Source organism: Hyla sarda, chromosome 7, assembly GCF_029499605.1.
Source record: "Hyla sarda isolate aHylSar1 chromosome 7, aHylSar1.hap1, whole genome shotgun sequence".
NCBI classification, from domain to species: domain Eukaryota; kingdom Metazoa; phylum Chordata; class Amphibia; order Anura; family Hylidae; genus Hyla; species Hyla sarda.
This window is the reverse complement of record NC_079195.1, coordinates 103775802-103794391: the sequence shown is the minus strand read 5'-3', so window position 1 is coordinate 103794391 and position 18590 is coordinate 103775802. Positions and strand designations below refer to the sequence as shown.

Here is an 18590-nt window from a genome sequence, read left to right as displayed (position 1 = left end):
TTGAGCTGCACCACCAAGATCCACTTCTATGCCACACCTGCACCGACATTAACCAGCATTCCTACAATGCATCCTAGTTCTGCAGTGCCGGCTCCACCACACTCCAGTTCTACTTTTGTATATCTGATGCATTGGAAATTTTGTACCCCTCTGCTGACTGATAGTTTTCAACAATGAGATCCCTCTGATGCCAAGGAAGCTCTCTGTGGACCATGGCTTTTGCTCTGAGATGTAACTAAGCAAGTGTCGGGAAAGTGATTGGTTAATTCTGAACACAGCCACATTCCCAGTTATAAGAGGGTGTGCACACTTATGCAACCAGGTTATAGTGCGTTTTACTTCTTTCTCCTCAAACATTTCAGTTCGTTTTGCAATTGAATTGTTTACATTACAGGTCACATTAAAAAGGTGGAAAAAGTTCTGAAGCGATTTAGCTTTGTCTCATTATTTAACATCACAAAAACTAAGACAAACAAGAAAAATACAACTATGCTGGATTTTTACAAACTGATATGGACATCTCTGAAAGCCTCCCATAGAATTTTTGTCTATAAATTTTCTTCTTCAATACAGCATACCAAACATAGACCCGATTTATCAATTAGCCCAAGAACAATAAATACGGTCTGGTTTTGCACATAGTAACCAATCACAGCTCAGCTTTCAGCAACCTTTGGTAAATTGAAAGCTGAGCTGCCATTGGTTGCTATGTGCAAAACCAGACAGTCTACATTTCAGGCAAATTGATAAATATGGGCCGATGAGTCAATTTACTCTAGATTACAATATATAACCTGAGCAAATTTAAATATGTATATTACACTTGAGGTAAAAACTTACCTTTGCAAATTTAAAGAATGGTCTTGGGTCCTTTCTAAAATATTCAATATCAAACATGGCTTGGGGATTTGGAAGGTCTGGAAAATCCACGGCAAGACGTGCATAGATGCCATCTCTTGATCTAAAGTCTGGTATCCCACATGAAACTGAAACCTACATAGAAAGAAAGACTGGCATTGTGTAATAAATGGAAAAACTTACAATGTTATCTATAAATGTGCAACAGGAGTTAAAAAGGCATTGAAGTCACCTGTCAAGAGCTTGGGATTAAAAAAAGGCAAAGCTAGAGTGACAAAAACAGCATATTGGTAAATTGTGGGAGGCAACAATATGTAAATGGAGTTTTCTGTTTGTGGTATTATTATAATGCTTTAAAACTGCACCTAAATGTTCACACGTGACATGTCCAAAGTTATGTGATCTCTGGGGTCTGGCTGCAAAGACCCCCACAGATTGCGTCTGCTCAGTTTTCACACGGAGTATGGATGTAACGAAGGTCTCAGACTGTCACTGCATCCGTACACTGTGTGCTTGGCTTTCCGAGGACAGGGTCTCAGCAGCCGAAACCCCACTGATCACAACTTCTGGTAGGTCTCAATGATATGTCAATGTTTAGGTACAATGAAAAGCAATACAAATTTCTGAGCTACTTTGTTTCAATTCCGCCTCAATTTCAGAGGAGAAATTGAAAACCCATACTTCCCTTGTCCTGTTCCAGGCTGAGAAGGGGATACAACTGTACATAGTGTCTAGGCAATGCTGTATCTGCAAGTCTCAGCAGTGCAAATCTCTAGTAGTTTACTATGATGTATTTAATTGATTTTTATTAAAGTCCTCTGACAAAAGAAGCGATTTGATTAGTTGCTATGGGCAACTGCACCACTTTTCTTCTGCACAGGTTTTGATTAGTCTCCCCAAAGTACTGTTTTTATCAGCGTATAACACGCATTTTTTAAGCAAAAATTTTAAGCTTAAAGTCTATCTACGTGTTATACGCTGATAAACACTTTCTGGCCGGGCAGGTGGCCGCTTTAAATCATGTAACTGCAGCGGCTTCTGTGAGGCCAGAATTGGGCGGCGGCGGGACTCTGGCCCAGCAAAAGCCGCTGCAGTTACATGATATTGGGTAAAATATTTGTTTTAAGTTGTAGAGCGCTACAAAATTATTTCAACCCTTAGGAGGTCAAACCAATGTTTCTTTTTTGAGTTTTCATTTTTTTCTCTTTGTTATTCAATAGCCATAAGTCTTAAAGTATTTGCAAGGCAAAATAAAAAAAAAATAAATAAAAACATCACATGCAATTTAGAAACTTTTGGGGGGGGGGTTATATTTCTATGCAGTGTGCTTTCCAGTTATTACTTTGGTACTACTCCTCCTCGTGCTTTACTGTGCACAGTCTTGCATCAATTTTTGCTAGATGTTACATAAAAAAAATACAAAAGTATATGAAGCCCTCCATATAAAGTTTTAAGAGTTTTAAGCCATATGGACATAATAGTCCCTTAGGCTATGTTCATATGTTAGAAGGTCTGCAAGAAAAAAAAAAAAAAAAAAGTCTCCATGCAGACATTCTGCAGATTGCAGACGCCGACATGACATGCCAGCACTAGGACCGCTCGGGAAAAGGCTGTCTAACAGACGGCAATGCATTCCGTGTGGAGTCTGCAGAAAGAATGGACATGTCTATTCTTTCTGCAGAATAGACCCATCCATTGTCGCGATTATTGTGGATTGCAATGTTTTGATTTGGCCCTTTTTAAAGGACATGTCCGGTGCTCACTTTTCTTATTGTATCCGTTCCGGGCTGCAAAAAAATAAAATAAAATAAAAAGAAGATAAAATAAGCTCTCTCGTACCTACCTACACTCCCCTGGTGCTCCGGTACAGGTGTTCGGTCCCCGGGCTGTATTCTTCTTACTTCCTGTTAGCCCGGCACGTCACACGGAGCTTCAGCCTATCACTGGCCGAGGCGGGACATCGCTGCGGCCGGTGATAGGCCGAAGCTCTGTGTGACGTGCCGGGCTAACAGGAAGTAAGAAGAATACAGCCCGGGGACCGAACACCTGTACCGGAGCACTGGGGGAGCGTAGGCAGGTACGTTTTTTTTTTTTTTTTGCAGCCCGGAACGGCTACAATAAGAAAAGTGAGCACCGGACACGTCCTTTAACCCCTAAAGGACCAAGGACGTACCGGTACGTCCTTGGTCCTGCTCTTCTGATATAACGCGGGGTTACACAGTAACCCCGCGTCATATCACGGCGGGCCCGGCGTCATAGTGAAGCCGGGACCCGCCTCTAATAGCGCGCAGCGCCGATCGCGGCGCCGCGCGCTATTAACCCTTTAGCCGCGCGCTCAGAGCTGAGCCGCGCGGCTAAAAGTGAAAGTTCCCGACTAGCTCAGTCGAGCTGTTCGGGATAGCCGCGGCTAATCGCGGCATCCCGAACAGCTGACAGGACAGCGGGAGGGCCCCTTCCTGCCTCCTCGCTGTCCGATCGCCGAATGACTGCTCAGTGCCTGAGATCCAGGCATGAGCAGTCATGCGGCAGAATCGTTGATCACTGGTTTCTTATGAGAAACCAGTGATCAACATAGAAGATCAGTGTGTGCAGTGTTATAGGTCCCTATGGGACCTATAACACTGCAAAAAAAAAGTGAAAAAAAAAAGTGAATAAAGATCATTTAACTCCTCCCCTATTAAAAGTTTGAATCACCCCCCTTTTCCAATAAAAAAAAAACACAGTGTAAATAAAAATAAACATATGTGGTATCACCGCGTGCGGAAATGTCCGAATTATAAAAATATATCATTAATTAAACCGCTCGGTCAATGGCGTGCGCGCAAAAAAATTCCAAAGTCCAAAATAGTGCATTTTTGGTCACTTTTTATATCATTTAAAAATGAATAAAAAGTGATCAATAAGTCCTATCAATGCAAAAATGGTACTGTTAAAAACTTCAGATCACGGCGCAAAAAATTAGCCCTCATACCGCCCCATACACGGAAAAATAAAAAAGTTATAGGGGTCAGAAGATGACAATTTTAAACGTATTAATTTTCCTGTATGTAGTTATGATTTTTTCCAGAAGTCCGACAAAATCAAACCTATATAAGTAGGGTATCATTTTAATCGTATGGACCTACAGAATACATATCAGGTGTCATTTTTACCGAAAAATGTACTACGTAGAAACGGAAGCCCCCAAAAGTTACAAAACAGCGTTTTTTTTCCAATTTTGTCGCACAATGATTTTTTTTCCCGCTTCACCATAGATTTTTGGGCAAAATGAATGACGTCATTACAAAGTAGAATTGGTGGCGCAAAAAATAAGCCATCATATGGATTTTTAGGTGTAAATTTGAAAGAGTTATGATTTTTTAAAGGCAAGGAGCAAAAAACGAAAATGCAAAAACGGAAAAACCCCCGTTCCTTAAGGGGTTAAAATTAGGCGATGACCTGCTTCTGTTGCGGCTCCGGTGGCTCAAGTTCCAGCGGCTCAGACAGCAGCGGAAGGAATAAAAACAGCACTCAGGGGGCTGCACGGCAAACGAGGGAGTGTACAGGTCAAGGAGTGGAGCAACCTAGGGCTAGGGGGCCAAGTCATCTAGGGTCAGGGGGTGGAGCCACCACTCCAGGCTGCTGCTCAGGACTGTTATAGGTGAGATGCAGCAGTGACAGTGCAGCAGACATTCTTTGCGCTCCTGCTTACACTGTAGTACTGTTCATTACTGTGAGCGGGGGAATGGCTTTATGAGGGGGAATGGCCATATGAAAGGGGGGGGGGGGCAGATTTCACTGAGGAAGCAAAAGCAAAACGGCGTAGGGGTTGGCACACTGTCTCAGGTATGTGAGTTATGCTGTCTGATGTTTAGATGGAACAGTGACTTCTGGTTTTTCTATGTGCGGTGGGCAACTTGGGAGTTTGTGGGCTGCTTGCCTTTATTATCAGCTCTTTACACTCCCTCGTTTGCCCTGTTTTTACATCTCACTACAGACACCATGTTGCTATACTTTACTCATGTATATTCCCTGTATCTCTTCCATATATTTTTTGATGAAGTATTTATAATATATACCTTATGTGAGCATAGATAAATGTGTGTATGGAAATGTTGTGACTTATCCCCAACAGTGCTTTGTGCCACTTTTTCTGTTTGCTGCTGATTCATTTAAGTGTACTTTAATATTAAGATTTGTATTTAATAAAGTTTTTCTCTTGAACTATGTGTGTTCGGTGACTTTATAGGTATTGTATATATTCATTGTGTCAATGAACTCCTTTTATTTGTATTTGGTGGATTCTCTGTATGCCCTTATATTGGTCAATTTATATTGGGGGGGGGGGGGGAAATAGGACTATATTAGGAGGGCAAATGGCCATATGAATTTCATATAGCCGCCGCCGCCCCCTCCCCCCATATAGTTGTCTCCCCCCTTATAGGCACCCCCTTAGCCATTCCCCCCCCCCTCTTATATAGCCGTTCCTCCCGCTTATATGGCTATATGAAATGAGGGAATTGGACATGAAATTGGGGGGGGGGGGGGATTTCACTATTTGTTTATAATATCGCAATCACATATGGATGTCACAATATTTACCTCCATAATAGCAATTGCGCTTCCCTACTGTGGAGGATATTTAGTGTGTAGATAGACTGAAGGCTCTCACATACAGTACAGAGTAGGGATGTAAGAAAAAAATCGATTCTCGCGATAATCGCGATTTTTCATTTGCCGATACAGAATCGATTCAAAATATTTTTGAATCGATTCTTTTAGGGATGTGGAATTTTTAATAAAACGCACTCTCTCTTACCTGCCAACGAGCCCGCGGAGCTCCGGTACAGGTGTTCGGTCCCCGGGCTGTATTCTTCTTACTTCCTGTTAGTCCGGCACGTCACATGGAGCTTCAGCCTATCACCAGCCGCAGCGATGTCCCGCCTCCGCTGGTGATAGGCTGAAGCTCCATGTGACGTGCCGGACTAACAGGAAGTAAGAAGAATACAGCCCGGGGACCGAACACCTGTACCGGACTGTACCGGAGCTCCGCGGGCTCGTTGGCAGGTAAGAGAAAGTGCGTTTTATTTTATTTTGCAGCCCGCACGGGATAACATGAGAAAAGTGAGCACCGGAGTACTAGATCGCCGCTGTCAAAGCTGACAGCGGCGTCTATTGGGATCTATGAATGCTCCCAGGTGGGCGATATATCGCGATGTATCGTCACCTAGACGGTATCGCGATATATCGAATCGCCACACTGGTATCGCGATTCGAATCGAATCGCCAAATTCTTGGCGATTCACACCCCTAGTACAGAGTATTCGTTTTAAACAGAACCGGTCACCTTGATGAAGTGAGAATTTTGTTAAATCTTAAAACAATCTGACCGTTTCCTTTGACAAACAAGTACCTGTCATGATCTTGTTAAATGTTATAATCCTCCCAGTTCACTGCCCCATCATGATAAACCACCCCCCGCCTTTATTTTATTTTTTTTCGTTTTCTACCTTTATATTGCTCTGTATTTTCTGCTCAGTCAGATTCAAAGACTGGGAAGGGGCTTCCCCAGCAGGCATGACATCATCTGACGCCATACAGGGGAGAACTTCCTCCCTCACTCTGCTACACACAGCCCAGAGCAGTTCAGTGTGAGATGAGCTATGATGGCTAAGGCTGCACACACTACCCCTCAGCACTTCAGACTGGCAAGCAGGAGTCCAAAGTCTGTGCAAGAGATGGGGGAAATGTGCTCTGCACAGGAAGTGGTATTTTTTTTTTTTTAAACAAAAGTACATTAGAAAGATTTTTTTATTTACCATAAGGAGTGCAAAAGCAAACATTTTTTTAATGACCGTGCCCATTTAAAGTAAGTCAACTTACCCCTGCTCCAGTTAAAACCATTATTTTCTTGCTTTCTTGCAGTAGTCTCACAGCATCCTCAATGGTATTAATGTCCTTGCGTTTTTTCCTTTTTGGAGGGTCTGAGAGTATATTGATCACAATCTGCCACAGAGTCATATCATCCAGATCTGGAGGTGCTACAGATTCTGGAAGCAGATCTTTCAGAATGGTCCTAGGATCTGTGCCCATCATAAGGTGCCGCTGAACAAACGTGTATGGTCCTGAAAATTATTTCCAAGATAGGATACTGTTATAACATATTCAAACCTTTGTAATATAAACCGAGTCAAACAAGCTTATTAGCATTAGGCAGATCCTAAAATAACTAGTTCAGATTATTGTGCATTTCTAGTGGTGGCACAAGGTGAAGGAAATTACGCTTAAAGCTATAGTAATCCAGAGTTCTATTAGCACATGAAAGCTCATTTGGAAACCTACCGTATTTATCGGCGTATAACAAGCACTTTTTAGGCTAAAATTTTTAGCCTAAAGTCTGTGTGCGTGTTATACGCCGATACACCCCCAGGAAAGGCAGGGGGAGAGAGGCCGTCGCTGCCCGCTTCTCTCCCCCTGCCTTTCCTGGGGTCTAGAGCGCTGCTGTCGGCCCTTTTCACCCCCTGGTTATCGGCGCCGCTGCCCGTTCTGTCCCCCTGACTATCTGTGCCGGCGCCGATAGCCAGGGGGAGAGAAGCGGCGCCGACAGCCAGGGGGAGAGAAGGGGCAGCGGCACCCATTGCCGGTGCCGCTGCCCCCCCCCCCCCCCCCCATCCCCGGTGGCATAATTACCTGAGACGGGTCCGCGCTGCTCCAGGCCTCCGTCGTGCGTCCCCGGCGTCATTGCTATGCGCTGAACGGCGCGGCGCATGACGTCAGAGCGCCACGCCGTGCATAGCAGGGGGTGAAAAGGGCCGACAGCAGCGCTCTAGACCCCAGGAAAGGCAGGGGGAGAGAAGCGGGCAGCGACGGCCTCTCTCCCCCTGCCTTTCCTGGGGGTATATCGGGGTATACACGCGCACACACGCACCCTCATTTTATCATGGATATTTGGGTAAAAAACTTTTTTTACCCAAATATCCTTGGTAAAATGAGGGTGCGTGTTATAGGCCGGTGCGTGGTATACCCCGATAAATACGGTATATATCTTCTTTGTTACAGATAAACCCTGTGTAGTCTGATCCCACAGCCATACTGTATTCTGTATGTCCAGTATGAGCACACTACACAGTAGTTAGAATTTAATATTGTGTGATTTCAAACCAGCTGTGCTTTTCCCTGTGAATTCAGTGTTAGTAAAATTGTGGCACAAAAGTGAAAAAGTGGCACAATATTTTGAAAAGAAGTGATATGAACCAACCACTGAGTTTTCTCACATTACCCAAAGACACTTGAGGTCACAAAAATCATCAAATGTTTCGACAATTTGCCATGTCACCCCTCTTGGTAATTTCAGTTATTCAGGTTTAGTTAGTGCCCCCTACTTGGTAACCACACACAGGTTTTTTTCCTGGCTTTTAAATTTTTTTTTACCTTAACCCCTTAAGGACGCAGGACGTAAATTTACGTCCTGGTAACGCATCAGGATGTACATTTACGTCCTATGCATAACTGCGAGCATCAGAGCAATGCTCGCATCATGCGCGGCAGGTCCCGGCTGTTGACAGCAGCCAGGGACCTGCCCGTAATGGCGGACATCCGCGATCGCACGGATGTCCGCCATTAACCCCTCAGATGCCGTGATCAATACAGATCACGACATCTGCAGCATCGCGGTCACCAAAATGGATGAGCGGATCGCTCGCAGTGCAGCGATCCGATCATCCAGCATGGCAGCCGGAGGTCCCCTCACCTGCCTCCGCTGCTCTGATCTGCCTTCTCGCAGACCAGAAGATTACCGATAGCACTGAACAGTATTAGCAATCGAATGATTGCTATAAATAGTCCCCTATGGGGACTATTAAAGTATAAAACATTTTAAATAAAAAAAGGTGAAAAACCCCCTCCCCCAATAAAAACGTAAGTTGTCCCATTTTCCCTATTTCACCCCCAAAAAGTGTAAAAAAAATATTTTGTATACATATTTGGAATCACCGCGTGCGTAAATCTACCAACTATTAAAATAAAATGTTGATGATATCGTACGGTGAACGGCTAAACGTAAAAAAAAAAAAAAAAAAAAAAGGCCAAAATGGCTGCTTTTTTATAACATTTTATTCCCCAAAAAATGTAAAAAGTATTAGAAGTTTTATATAAGAAAATATGGTATCAATAAAAAGTACAGATCACAGCACAAAAAATGAGCCCTCATACCACTGCTTAAGCGCAACAATAATAGAAAAGTATATTATCATGGGTATCATTTTAATGTCATTTTTACCGTAAATTTTACAGCGTGAAAACGAAACCTTCCAAAATTGTGGTTTTCTTTTTAATTTCCCCACGCAAATTGGATTTTTTCAAGTGATCTCTTCCCATAAAATGTATGGCACAACCAAAAAAATACTTAGTGAAAAACCTTGACAAAGGCTAACGAACCGCGTCAGTTTTTATCATATTTTCCACGGAGATTGAATAAATTTTATACTTTTTTTTATCCCCTCTGGAAGTGCTGGAGTTTTTCACTATGGATTTTTTCAAGAGATCACTTCCTGTATTGTTTGCCTCGTGGATGATGTGAGTGATGTGAGTGAGTGATGGCATTACAACGGACAACTGGTTGCGCAAAAAACAAGCCCTCATACTAGTCTGTGGATGAAAATATAATAGAGTTATGAGTTATGAAGGTGAGTCCTTAAAGGAGAACTCCAGACCATAAAAATTGTCCCCATACTGACGGCAGTAAAAAAATAAAGATGTACATACCATCCTCAGCTCCCCCGGGGCCTCCGGTAACCGTCTCCGGCGCAATCCACTTCCTGGTTGCCGGTGGTCGGATGAATCAGCCGGCGATAGGCTGAGCGGCAGTGTGACGTTTTTGGCCCCGGCCGCAGGTGCCGGTGTAGTGAATAATTTTATGTCCTGAAGCATTTTCACACTGCCGCTCAGCCTATCGCCGGCCGAGTCGGACTGCGCTGCGGCTGGTGATTGGCTGATTCATTCGACCACCAGCAACCATGAAGTGGATTGCGGCGGAGACCAGAGCCGGTTACCGGGGGAGCGGAGGAAGGTATGTACATCTTTATTTTTTTACTGCCGACACTATGGGGGACAATTTTTATGGTCTGGAGTTCTCCTTTAACGCCCAAATCGGCTGAGTCCTTAAAGGGGTAAAAAAAAAAAAAATTAAAATAAAAAAAAAAAAATACACCTGAAAAGGAGGAACCCCACTTTTTTTTTTTTCATAAAAAGTTCTAAAAAAATGAAAAAAAAAACATGTGGGGTTCCCCCTATTGCCAGGTGGCTGATGGGTAGGGTGCCCCGCTATCAGACAATTATCCCAAATCCACAGGCTAAAGATAAGTGTCTGATAAGTTTAGTTTCCCTGAAGCACCCATTTAAAGCCAGACATAAAACATGACATGAAAACTAGAAGACCAGAGTGAAGCGAGGGACCCCTCGCAAAACGCGTAGTCGTTTTACCAAATAAAGAAAAGGAAACCATTACCTCTTGCCTTTTACTGTCCCTTAGGACATGAGCGAGTCACTGAGGCGCCAATAGCTGCATCCACTTTTTTCAACCGCTGGATCTGAGACATCAACTCCCAGACCCTGCACCTGCCAGAGTGCTAAGTAATCATCTTTATCCCTTACTGCCTATATGTAGTGTTCGTTCTTTAGAACCTGCTTTTATCCACTCTTTTCTAATTAATATCTATGAGCAGCCAACAGCACAGTCCACCAATGGTCAAATCTATGATTAAAATACAGTGAAAGTAATGTATTAAAGAACATTCCTGTACTATAATAATATTTTTATTTTAAGTAGCAAGAAGCGTTGCATACTGTACTGTATGCATTGTAGCTCACTAGGGTACAGGAACAGGGAATGCTGTGATCAGCAGGAGTCCTTGCACCTATATTTAGCCCCAGTTGCGGTCTTCGCTGTAGATCCGCAGTAAAATCCTCAACACCTGCAGGATTATTGTGGATTTCAATTTCACTATTGTAGCCAATGGGGGGAAATCAGACAGCATTTTCTGACACAACAACCAACATTAAACTCAGCACCACAGATCATGGATAGCAAATGAATAAGATTTATTTTCAGTCACTTTACTGCTAGTGTAAATGCTGTAGACTTTCTGCACACAATCCACAGTATTTGCACCATATCTATACGTTCCCTAAAGTGCTTTTACACAGGACATTTAAATATGCAGATTTTTCTGGGGAACTTCTGTGGATTCACTTTACAATCTGCCTGTGGATTTTTAAATATTTATAAAATGTTATATCTTCTCTAAATTTTCCAATCCCCAGGGAATAACAGGCTTATATACTTGGTATCCACAAGTGAAAGCACAGACCCAGCTACTATGCCTGAACCAACACTGTCGTAATAGTACATAGGATTACAGGAACAACCTTCTCGACATGACTATTACTGTCCATAGCGAACAGTAGTTAAAGGGGTTATCCAAGAAAAACTCTCTCTTTATCTCTTTCTTTCTCTCTCTCTCTCTCTCTGATTTGTAAATTACTTCTATAAAAAAAAAATCTTAATCCTTTCAGTACTTATGAGCTACTAAAGTTGAGTTGTTCTTTTCTGTCTAAGGGTGCGTTCACACTGAGTAATTCAAGAGAAATTTACTAGAGTAATTCCTCCTGAATTCTCCGCTCCAAATTAATGCACATCTCCTCTGCCCATTGACTTTAATGTTCTTTCCGCTGACCTGCTCACACTGCGGAAATTCCACTAGCGGAATTCCGACGCTGAATTCCTTTCCGCTTGAAGAAAGAAGATGTTCATTCTTCAAGCAGAATCCGTGAGCAGAATCCAATAAAAGTCAAATGGTAAAAAAAAAAATTCTGTCCGACATAGTTTTCAAGCGGAATTCAGAAAAGTAGATTAAATAGCCTCCTCCTTTATTCCTCTTCATTTCCACATGGAAATTCCACTTGATGGATAAAATGACAGAAGGCAACAATTTCCTGACCAAAATTATTCCTTGTGAATTGATCAGTGTGAACGCACCCTAAGTGCTCTCTGTCCAGATTAGAAGCAAATCCCCATAGCAAATCTCTTCTACTCCGTGCAGTTCCCGAGACAGACAGAGGTGTCAGCAGAGAGCAGTGTTGTCAGACAGAGAACTCAACTTCAGCAGCTGATAATTATTGAAAGGATTAAGGTATTTAAATAGAAGTAATTTACAAATCTGTTTAACTTTCTGGAGCCAGTTGATATATATATATAAAAAAAAAAAATGTAAAAAGTTTTTTCCTGGAATACCCCTTGAAGGAGATCCCAATTGTCCTCATAGTGGGAGTCCTTGTGGTGGTGTATGTTAGTACATATTTGAACCTAGACAGAAATCTCTGTACCTATACATGGCTTAGGAGTCCAATCACTGGAGCTGGCATGGGAAGCTCTGTCATCTTCATCACTGTCACATGAATGGAATCCTCCAGCAAGTTCATCATCTAAGTGAATACTTTCTGTAAAAAATAAAAAATAAAGAAAAATAAAGACATGAATAACTGGAAGCTGCTATGAAGGTTTTTGTTTTATAATTTAAAAAACATATTTGGATTTTTTTTAACTTCTTAAATCCACCCACTCTGTGGGTTCAGAGTTTCTCTCACAATTCAGGGAATGGTCAGAAATGTGTGAATTTAATAATAATGGGAGTGAATATCAGGTGATGAGGGATTGTACATTGAGGGGTGTGCATGCCTAATAGACAGCCCCTGACTAACTATAAACCCTCATATCTCTGGGATGAAAGGGAGTTTGAAGTCACTGTAAAAAGGTGTAGAATAAGTGCACCCTAAATCAGGGCTCAACACATTTGTAAAAGATGGGATTTTTCTTTTTTATGACCAGAGCGAATTTAAAAATCTTTTAGCATCAGAAGCTGTAGTTTTCACTGGCATCAGTGATCAGATGCGTGCCCTTACCATCTCATTCTAGTGATAGGTTGGTATCTAAACACCCAGACCCACCAAAAATGTTCACAGGTCTATCTGACCTATCAATTTGCTTTAAATGGTAAAACTGCTTTAAATTGATGAGACTAAAGTAAGATGGTGACTATTAAACCCCTTAATGACGCAGGACGTAAATGTACGCCCTGGTGGGGTGGTACTTAACTGATAGCAGCCAGGGACTCACGGTAATGGCCGACATCCGCAATCAAGCGGATGTCCTCCAATAACCCCGCAGAAGCCGTGATCAATACAGATCACGGCATCTGCGGCAGTGCGGTCACTGCGGCGATCCGATCATCCAGAACGGCAGACGGAGGTCCTCTCACCTGCCTCCGCTGTCTACTACAGGTTTTCTGCTCTGGTCTGAGATCGAGCAGACCAGAGCAGAAGATGACCGATAATACTGATCAGTGCTATGTCCTATACATAGCACTGAACAGTATTAGCAATCAAATTATTGCTATAAATAGTCCCCTATGGGGACTACCGGTATTAAAGTGTAAAAAAAAAAGAAAAGAAAAAAAAAAAAAGAAGAAAAATCCCCTCCCCCAATAAAAATGTAATTTTTTTTACCCCCAAAAAGTGTAAAAACAAGTGTAATAAACATATTTGGTATCGCCACATGCGTAAATATCCCAGCTATTAAAATATAAAGTTAATTATCCCGTAAGGTGAAAGGCGCGAACATATAAAAAAAAAAAAAAGGCCAAAATTGCTGTTTTTTTTAATAACATTTTATTCCAAACAAAATTGATAAAAAATGTATTAAAAGTTTTAAATATGCAAATGTGATTAAATAAAAAATTACATATCACGGCACAAAAAATTAGCCCTCATACCGCCGCTTATACGGAAAAATGAAAAAGTTATAGGTCAGCAAAATAGGGGGATTTTAAACTTACTAATTTGGTTAAAAAGTTTGTGATTTTGTTTAAGCGGTATGATAATAGAGAAGTATGTAATCATGGGTATCATTTTAATCGTATTGACCCACAGAAGAAAACCTGTCTATTTTACCATAATTGTACAGCATGAAAACGAAACCTTCCAAAATCGCTTTTTTTCTTATCAATTTCCCCACACAAATAGTATTTTTTTGGTTGCGCTATACATTTTATGGTAAAATGAGTGAATTCATTACAAAGGACAACTGGTCGCGCAAAAAACAAGCCCTCATACTAGTCTGTAGATGAAAATATAAAAGAGCTATGAAAACGAAAACTTAAAAATAAAATTGTCTGAGTCCTTAAAGGGGTACTACCGTGCTGACAACTTATCCCCTTTCTAAAGGATAGGGGTTAAGTTGCGTGATCGCACGGGGACCCCCGTGATTTCGCACACAGCACCCCGCTCTCATGAGGCTCCGGAGCGAACATCGCTCTGGGTCTCATGACTGTCGATCATGGGGCCGGAGTATCGTGACTAGGGATCGACCGATTATCGGTTTGGCCAATATAATCGGCCGATAATCACGTTTTTGGCATTATCGGTATCGGCAATTACCTTGCCGATAATGCCCCGCCCCCACCGCGGCCGCCTCCCCCCCGACCTGCTGCACCTCGTCGCACCCCCCACCGGGGTCCACGCTACTTCTGGCTCCTGCTGCGTCCTGCGCTATGCTGTTGCGCAAAGACGAGTGACGTGACGCAACGTGACGTCACCGTCAGTGCGCACAGTGACAGCTCAGGAGGATGCCACCGGAGCCAGATGTAGAGTGGACCCCGGGCACAGGTAATTATAAAACCGGGTTATGGGGGAGGCAATGGGGCCGGGGAGGTGCTGGGTGCGATGCGGTGGGGTGGTAGGGGGAGCGGTGCGGCGGTGGGGGGGAGCGGTGGCAGTGATAGGACTCAGGACCCCCGGACAGGCAGGGGGAGAGAAGCAGGTGGCGATCTATGGCCCCGCAAAAGCCACTGCAGTTCATTGATTTAAAGGGCCCGCTTTAAATCAATGATCTGCAGCGGTGTCACGGGGGGGGGGTTAAATAGCCGATAACTTATACCGGAATATTGGTATAAGTTATCGGCCCTAACCTCCACCGATTATCGGTACCAGCCCTAAAAAAAACTATATCGGTCAATCCCTAATCGTGACGTTGCCGCTCCGCCCTCTCAATGTAAGTCTATGGCAGGGGGTGAGACAGCTGTCTCGCCCCCTGCCATAGACTTGCATTGAGGGGAGGAGAGTGACGTCACACGGGGGTGAAGCTGTGACGTCACGATCACCGGCCCCGTCATCATACCGGGAGTGGATGTTCGCTCCAGGGCCTGATGAGAGCGGTGTGCTGCGTGCGAGATTGTGGGGGTCCCCAGCGGCGGGGCCCCCCGCGATCAGGCAACTTATCCCCTATCCTTTAGATAGGGGATAAGTTGTCAAGACAGTAGTACACCATTAAGGCCCGAATGGGCTGAGTCCTTATGGGGTTAAACATACCGAAGCTTGCATCATCATACAGCATCTAATGCGTTTCCCAACCAGTATGCCTCCAGCTGTTACAAAACTACAACTCCCAGCATGCCCAACAGCCAACAGCTGTCCAGGCATGCTGGGAGTTGTATTTATGCAACAGCTGGAGGCACCCTGGTTGGGAAACACTGATCCAACGATTGTTAATGTGGTTGGGATGTGACATGTCAGTTGCACAAAATCCTACTTGGATTTCTGGTTGCAATTCACACATGACATTGACAGCACTAACCTCAATGCAACTCACATGCAGCTACAACCTGCTGACAGCCACATTGCACAGATATTTTAGTTGTGAGGCTTAGATTCCATATACTGTCAGGCTCTAAGTCACAGGAGCATCGGAATTAGAACTCTGGAGGTGGTTTCCGAAATGTGGACCTCCAGCTGTTGCAAAAGTACAACTACTATTAAGCTATGTTCCCACTGTGCATTTCTGTTGCGTTTTTAATGAGCATCTTCTGCTGTGATTGGAAAAAAAAAACAGCTGCCTAAAAACGCACCAAGCACTAGCAGTGTAATCACACACAGCGGTCTGCGCTGTCACCCACCTTCATATCCAGCCGCCTGTCCGGCCAGGTCGCCTCCGGTGTGCCGCTCCTCCTCCTCGGGCAGGACCATTCCCTCTTGCCGCCTGTCCACAGGAAGAAGGCCCGGAAGCGCCGAGCTATTGTGCGCCCTGAGCCCAGCCGCTCTCTCCGCAGAGGCCTCTCCCTCCTGCAGGCTGCCAGGCGCGGACGACACTTCTGACATCCCTTCGCACTCGCCCGGTAACGGCTGCCCGCCATTGGTTACCTCCGTCCGCAGCTTTTTGGCGGCCGGCTCGCCGTTTTCTTTGGACAGGGTGAAGAGAGCCCCGGAGTGGTGACAGCCCAGCCGAGCCGCGTCCGCCATCTTCCCACAGCCTCAAGTAGGAGGCGCGCCGCGAGTGAGGTGCGCGAGATTGCCGCCCCACCACGTGACGCGTCTTCCACCAATAGCGTGCCATCCTCGTGACGTAAACAATAACAAACCTCATCACGTGGAATGTGCAGCGGAGAAAGCGACTGGGAGCGGAGGGTGTGGGGTGGCCGCAGCAGTATCTGGATAATGACTCAGGGACCCCCAGCTCTTCAGCTGTTGCAAAACTACAACTCCCATCATGCACGGCATGATAGAAAATAGTATTGTAATAGCTCGAGGGGAAGGAACTCTGGGCTAAGCTATTATTTGTATCACGTGATTGCAGCAGGATAAGTGCAAAAAAATCCAAACGGGACATAAATCTCTACGGTAATCCCAAGTAACCTATGATAGTGTATCAAGCAGGGGGCCTCCAGCTGTCGCAAAACTAAAACTCCCAACATCGGGCATGCTGGGAGTTGTAGCTTTGCAACAGCTGGAGGCACCCTGGTTGGGAAACACTGACTTATGGAATGGTAGAAATGGGAAACATATTTGGAAAATTGTCCTCTTCTGACCCCTATAATATTTTCCTTATACGGGGCGGTAGGAGGACTCATTTATTTAATTTTTTTGCTCCATGCTTTTTTTACATTTTTTTTATTTTTACTAATACCACGCAGAATCATTAACCCCTTAAGGACCGGGGTTTTTTCCGTTTTTTGCACTTTCGTTTTTTGCTCCTTGCCTTTAAAAAATCATAACTCTTTCAATTTTGCACCTAAAAATCCATATGATGGCTTATTTTTTGCTCCACCAATTCTACTTTGTAATGACGTCAGTCATTTTGCCCAAAAATCTACAGTAAAACGGAAAAAAAAATCATTGTGAGACAAAATTGGAAAAAAAACCACAGTTTTGTAACTTTTGGGGGCTTCTGTTTCTACGTAGTACATTTTTTGGTAAAAATGACACCTTCTCTTTATTCTGTAGGTCCATACGATTAAAATGATACCCTACTTATGTAGGTTTGATTTTGTCGTACTTCTGGAAAAAATCATAACTTCATGCAGGAAAATTAATACGTTTAAAATTGTCATCTTCTGACCCCTATAACTTTTTTATTTTTCCGCGTATGGGGCAGTATGAGGGCAAATTTTTTGCGCCGTGATCTGAAGTTTTTATCGGTACCATTTTTGCATTGATAGGACTTATTGATTGCTTTTTATTCATTTTTTCATGATATAAAAAGTGACCAAAAATGCACTATTTTGGACTTTGGAATTTTTTTTGCACGTACGCCATTGACCGAGCGGTTTAATTAACCATATTTTTTTATAATTCGGACATTTCCGCACGCGGCGATACCATATATGTTTATTTTTATTTACACAGTTTTTTTTTTATGGGAAAAGGGGGGTGATTCAAACTTTTAATAGGGGAGGTGTTAAATGATCTTTATTCACTTTTTTTTTCACTTTTTTTTGCAGTGTTATAGGTCCCATAGGGGGTCTATAACACTGCACACATTGATCTTTTACATTGATTAGTGGTTTCTCATAGGAAACCAGTGATCAACGATTCTTCCGCTTGACTGCTCATGCCTGGATCTCAGGCACTGAGCAGTCATTCGGCAATCGGACAGCGAGGAGGCAGGTAGGGACCCTCCGGCTGTCCTATAAGCTGTTCGGGATGCCGCGATTTTGCCGCGGCTATCCCAAACAGCCCACTGAGCTAACCGGCACATTTTACTTTCACTTTTAGCCGCGTGGATCAGCTTTGAGCGCGTGGCTAAAGGGTTAATAGCGTCGCCGGGCCCGCCGTGATATGATGCGGGGTCACCGTGGGACCCCGCGTTATATCACGGGAGCGGGACCAAGGACATACTCATACGTCATTGGTCCTTAAGAGGTTAATACAGAGGTCCCTCAAATTACAATTTTAATTGGTTCCAGAACGACCATTGAATGTTGAGACCATAACTCTATGGAAACCTGGTAATTGGTTCTGAAGCTCCCAAAATGTAATCCAAAAAAATGAGGATTAAAGAAAAATAAGTAGATAACTAATATAGAGAAAGCAAATCCTTACATATGAAAGTAACAAAGTTCGGCTGGGAGCTGTAATCACTGTCTATGTAGAGGACAGGAGCTTCTTCCGGGTCCTGTACAGTACATGCAATGTCCTAAATAGTGAAATGGTGCCTCTAGTGTCCATAGGAGCAGCTAACCCTGGCACAGGAAAAGAGTAGAACAGAACATGTAGTACCTCTCTGTACTGTAGGGGGCGCAACCAGACACCAGTCAGTGCATGTATTTCAGTAATACAGGTGTTTTACCAGTGAATGCCCATTCTGATTGGTCGGTTCTTCCAGCTATTGACACATTTCACAGATCTGGGCTGTCCGTACATTGTAT

General features: G+C 43.6%; 1 protein-coding gene across 1 annotated transcript in view; it reads right to left on the bottom strand.

The window, feature by feature from the left end:
• SIRT1 (sirtuin 1) overlaps window positions 1-16246 on the bottom strand; it is a 57162-nt gene extending 40916 nt beyond the window's left edge. The window contains exons 1-4 of the mRNA XM_056530249.1: window positions 15843-16246; window positions 12220-12333; window positions 6721-6962; window positions 841-993 (exon numbers count right to left, since the gene is read on the bottom strand). Coding sequence (XP_056386224.1) covers window positions 841-993; window positions 6721-6962; window positions 12220-12333; window positions 15843-16185 — 852 coding nt within the window. The 5' untranslated portion in view covers window positions 16186-16246. The remainder of the gene's footprint in view (window positions 1-840; window positions 994-6720; window positions 6963-12219; window positions 12334-15842) is intronic.
• Between the last annotated feature and the right edge of the window lie 2344 nt (window positions 16247-18590).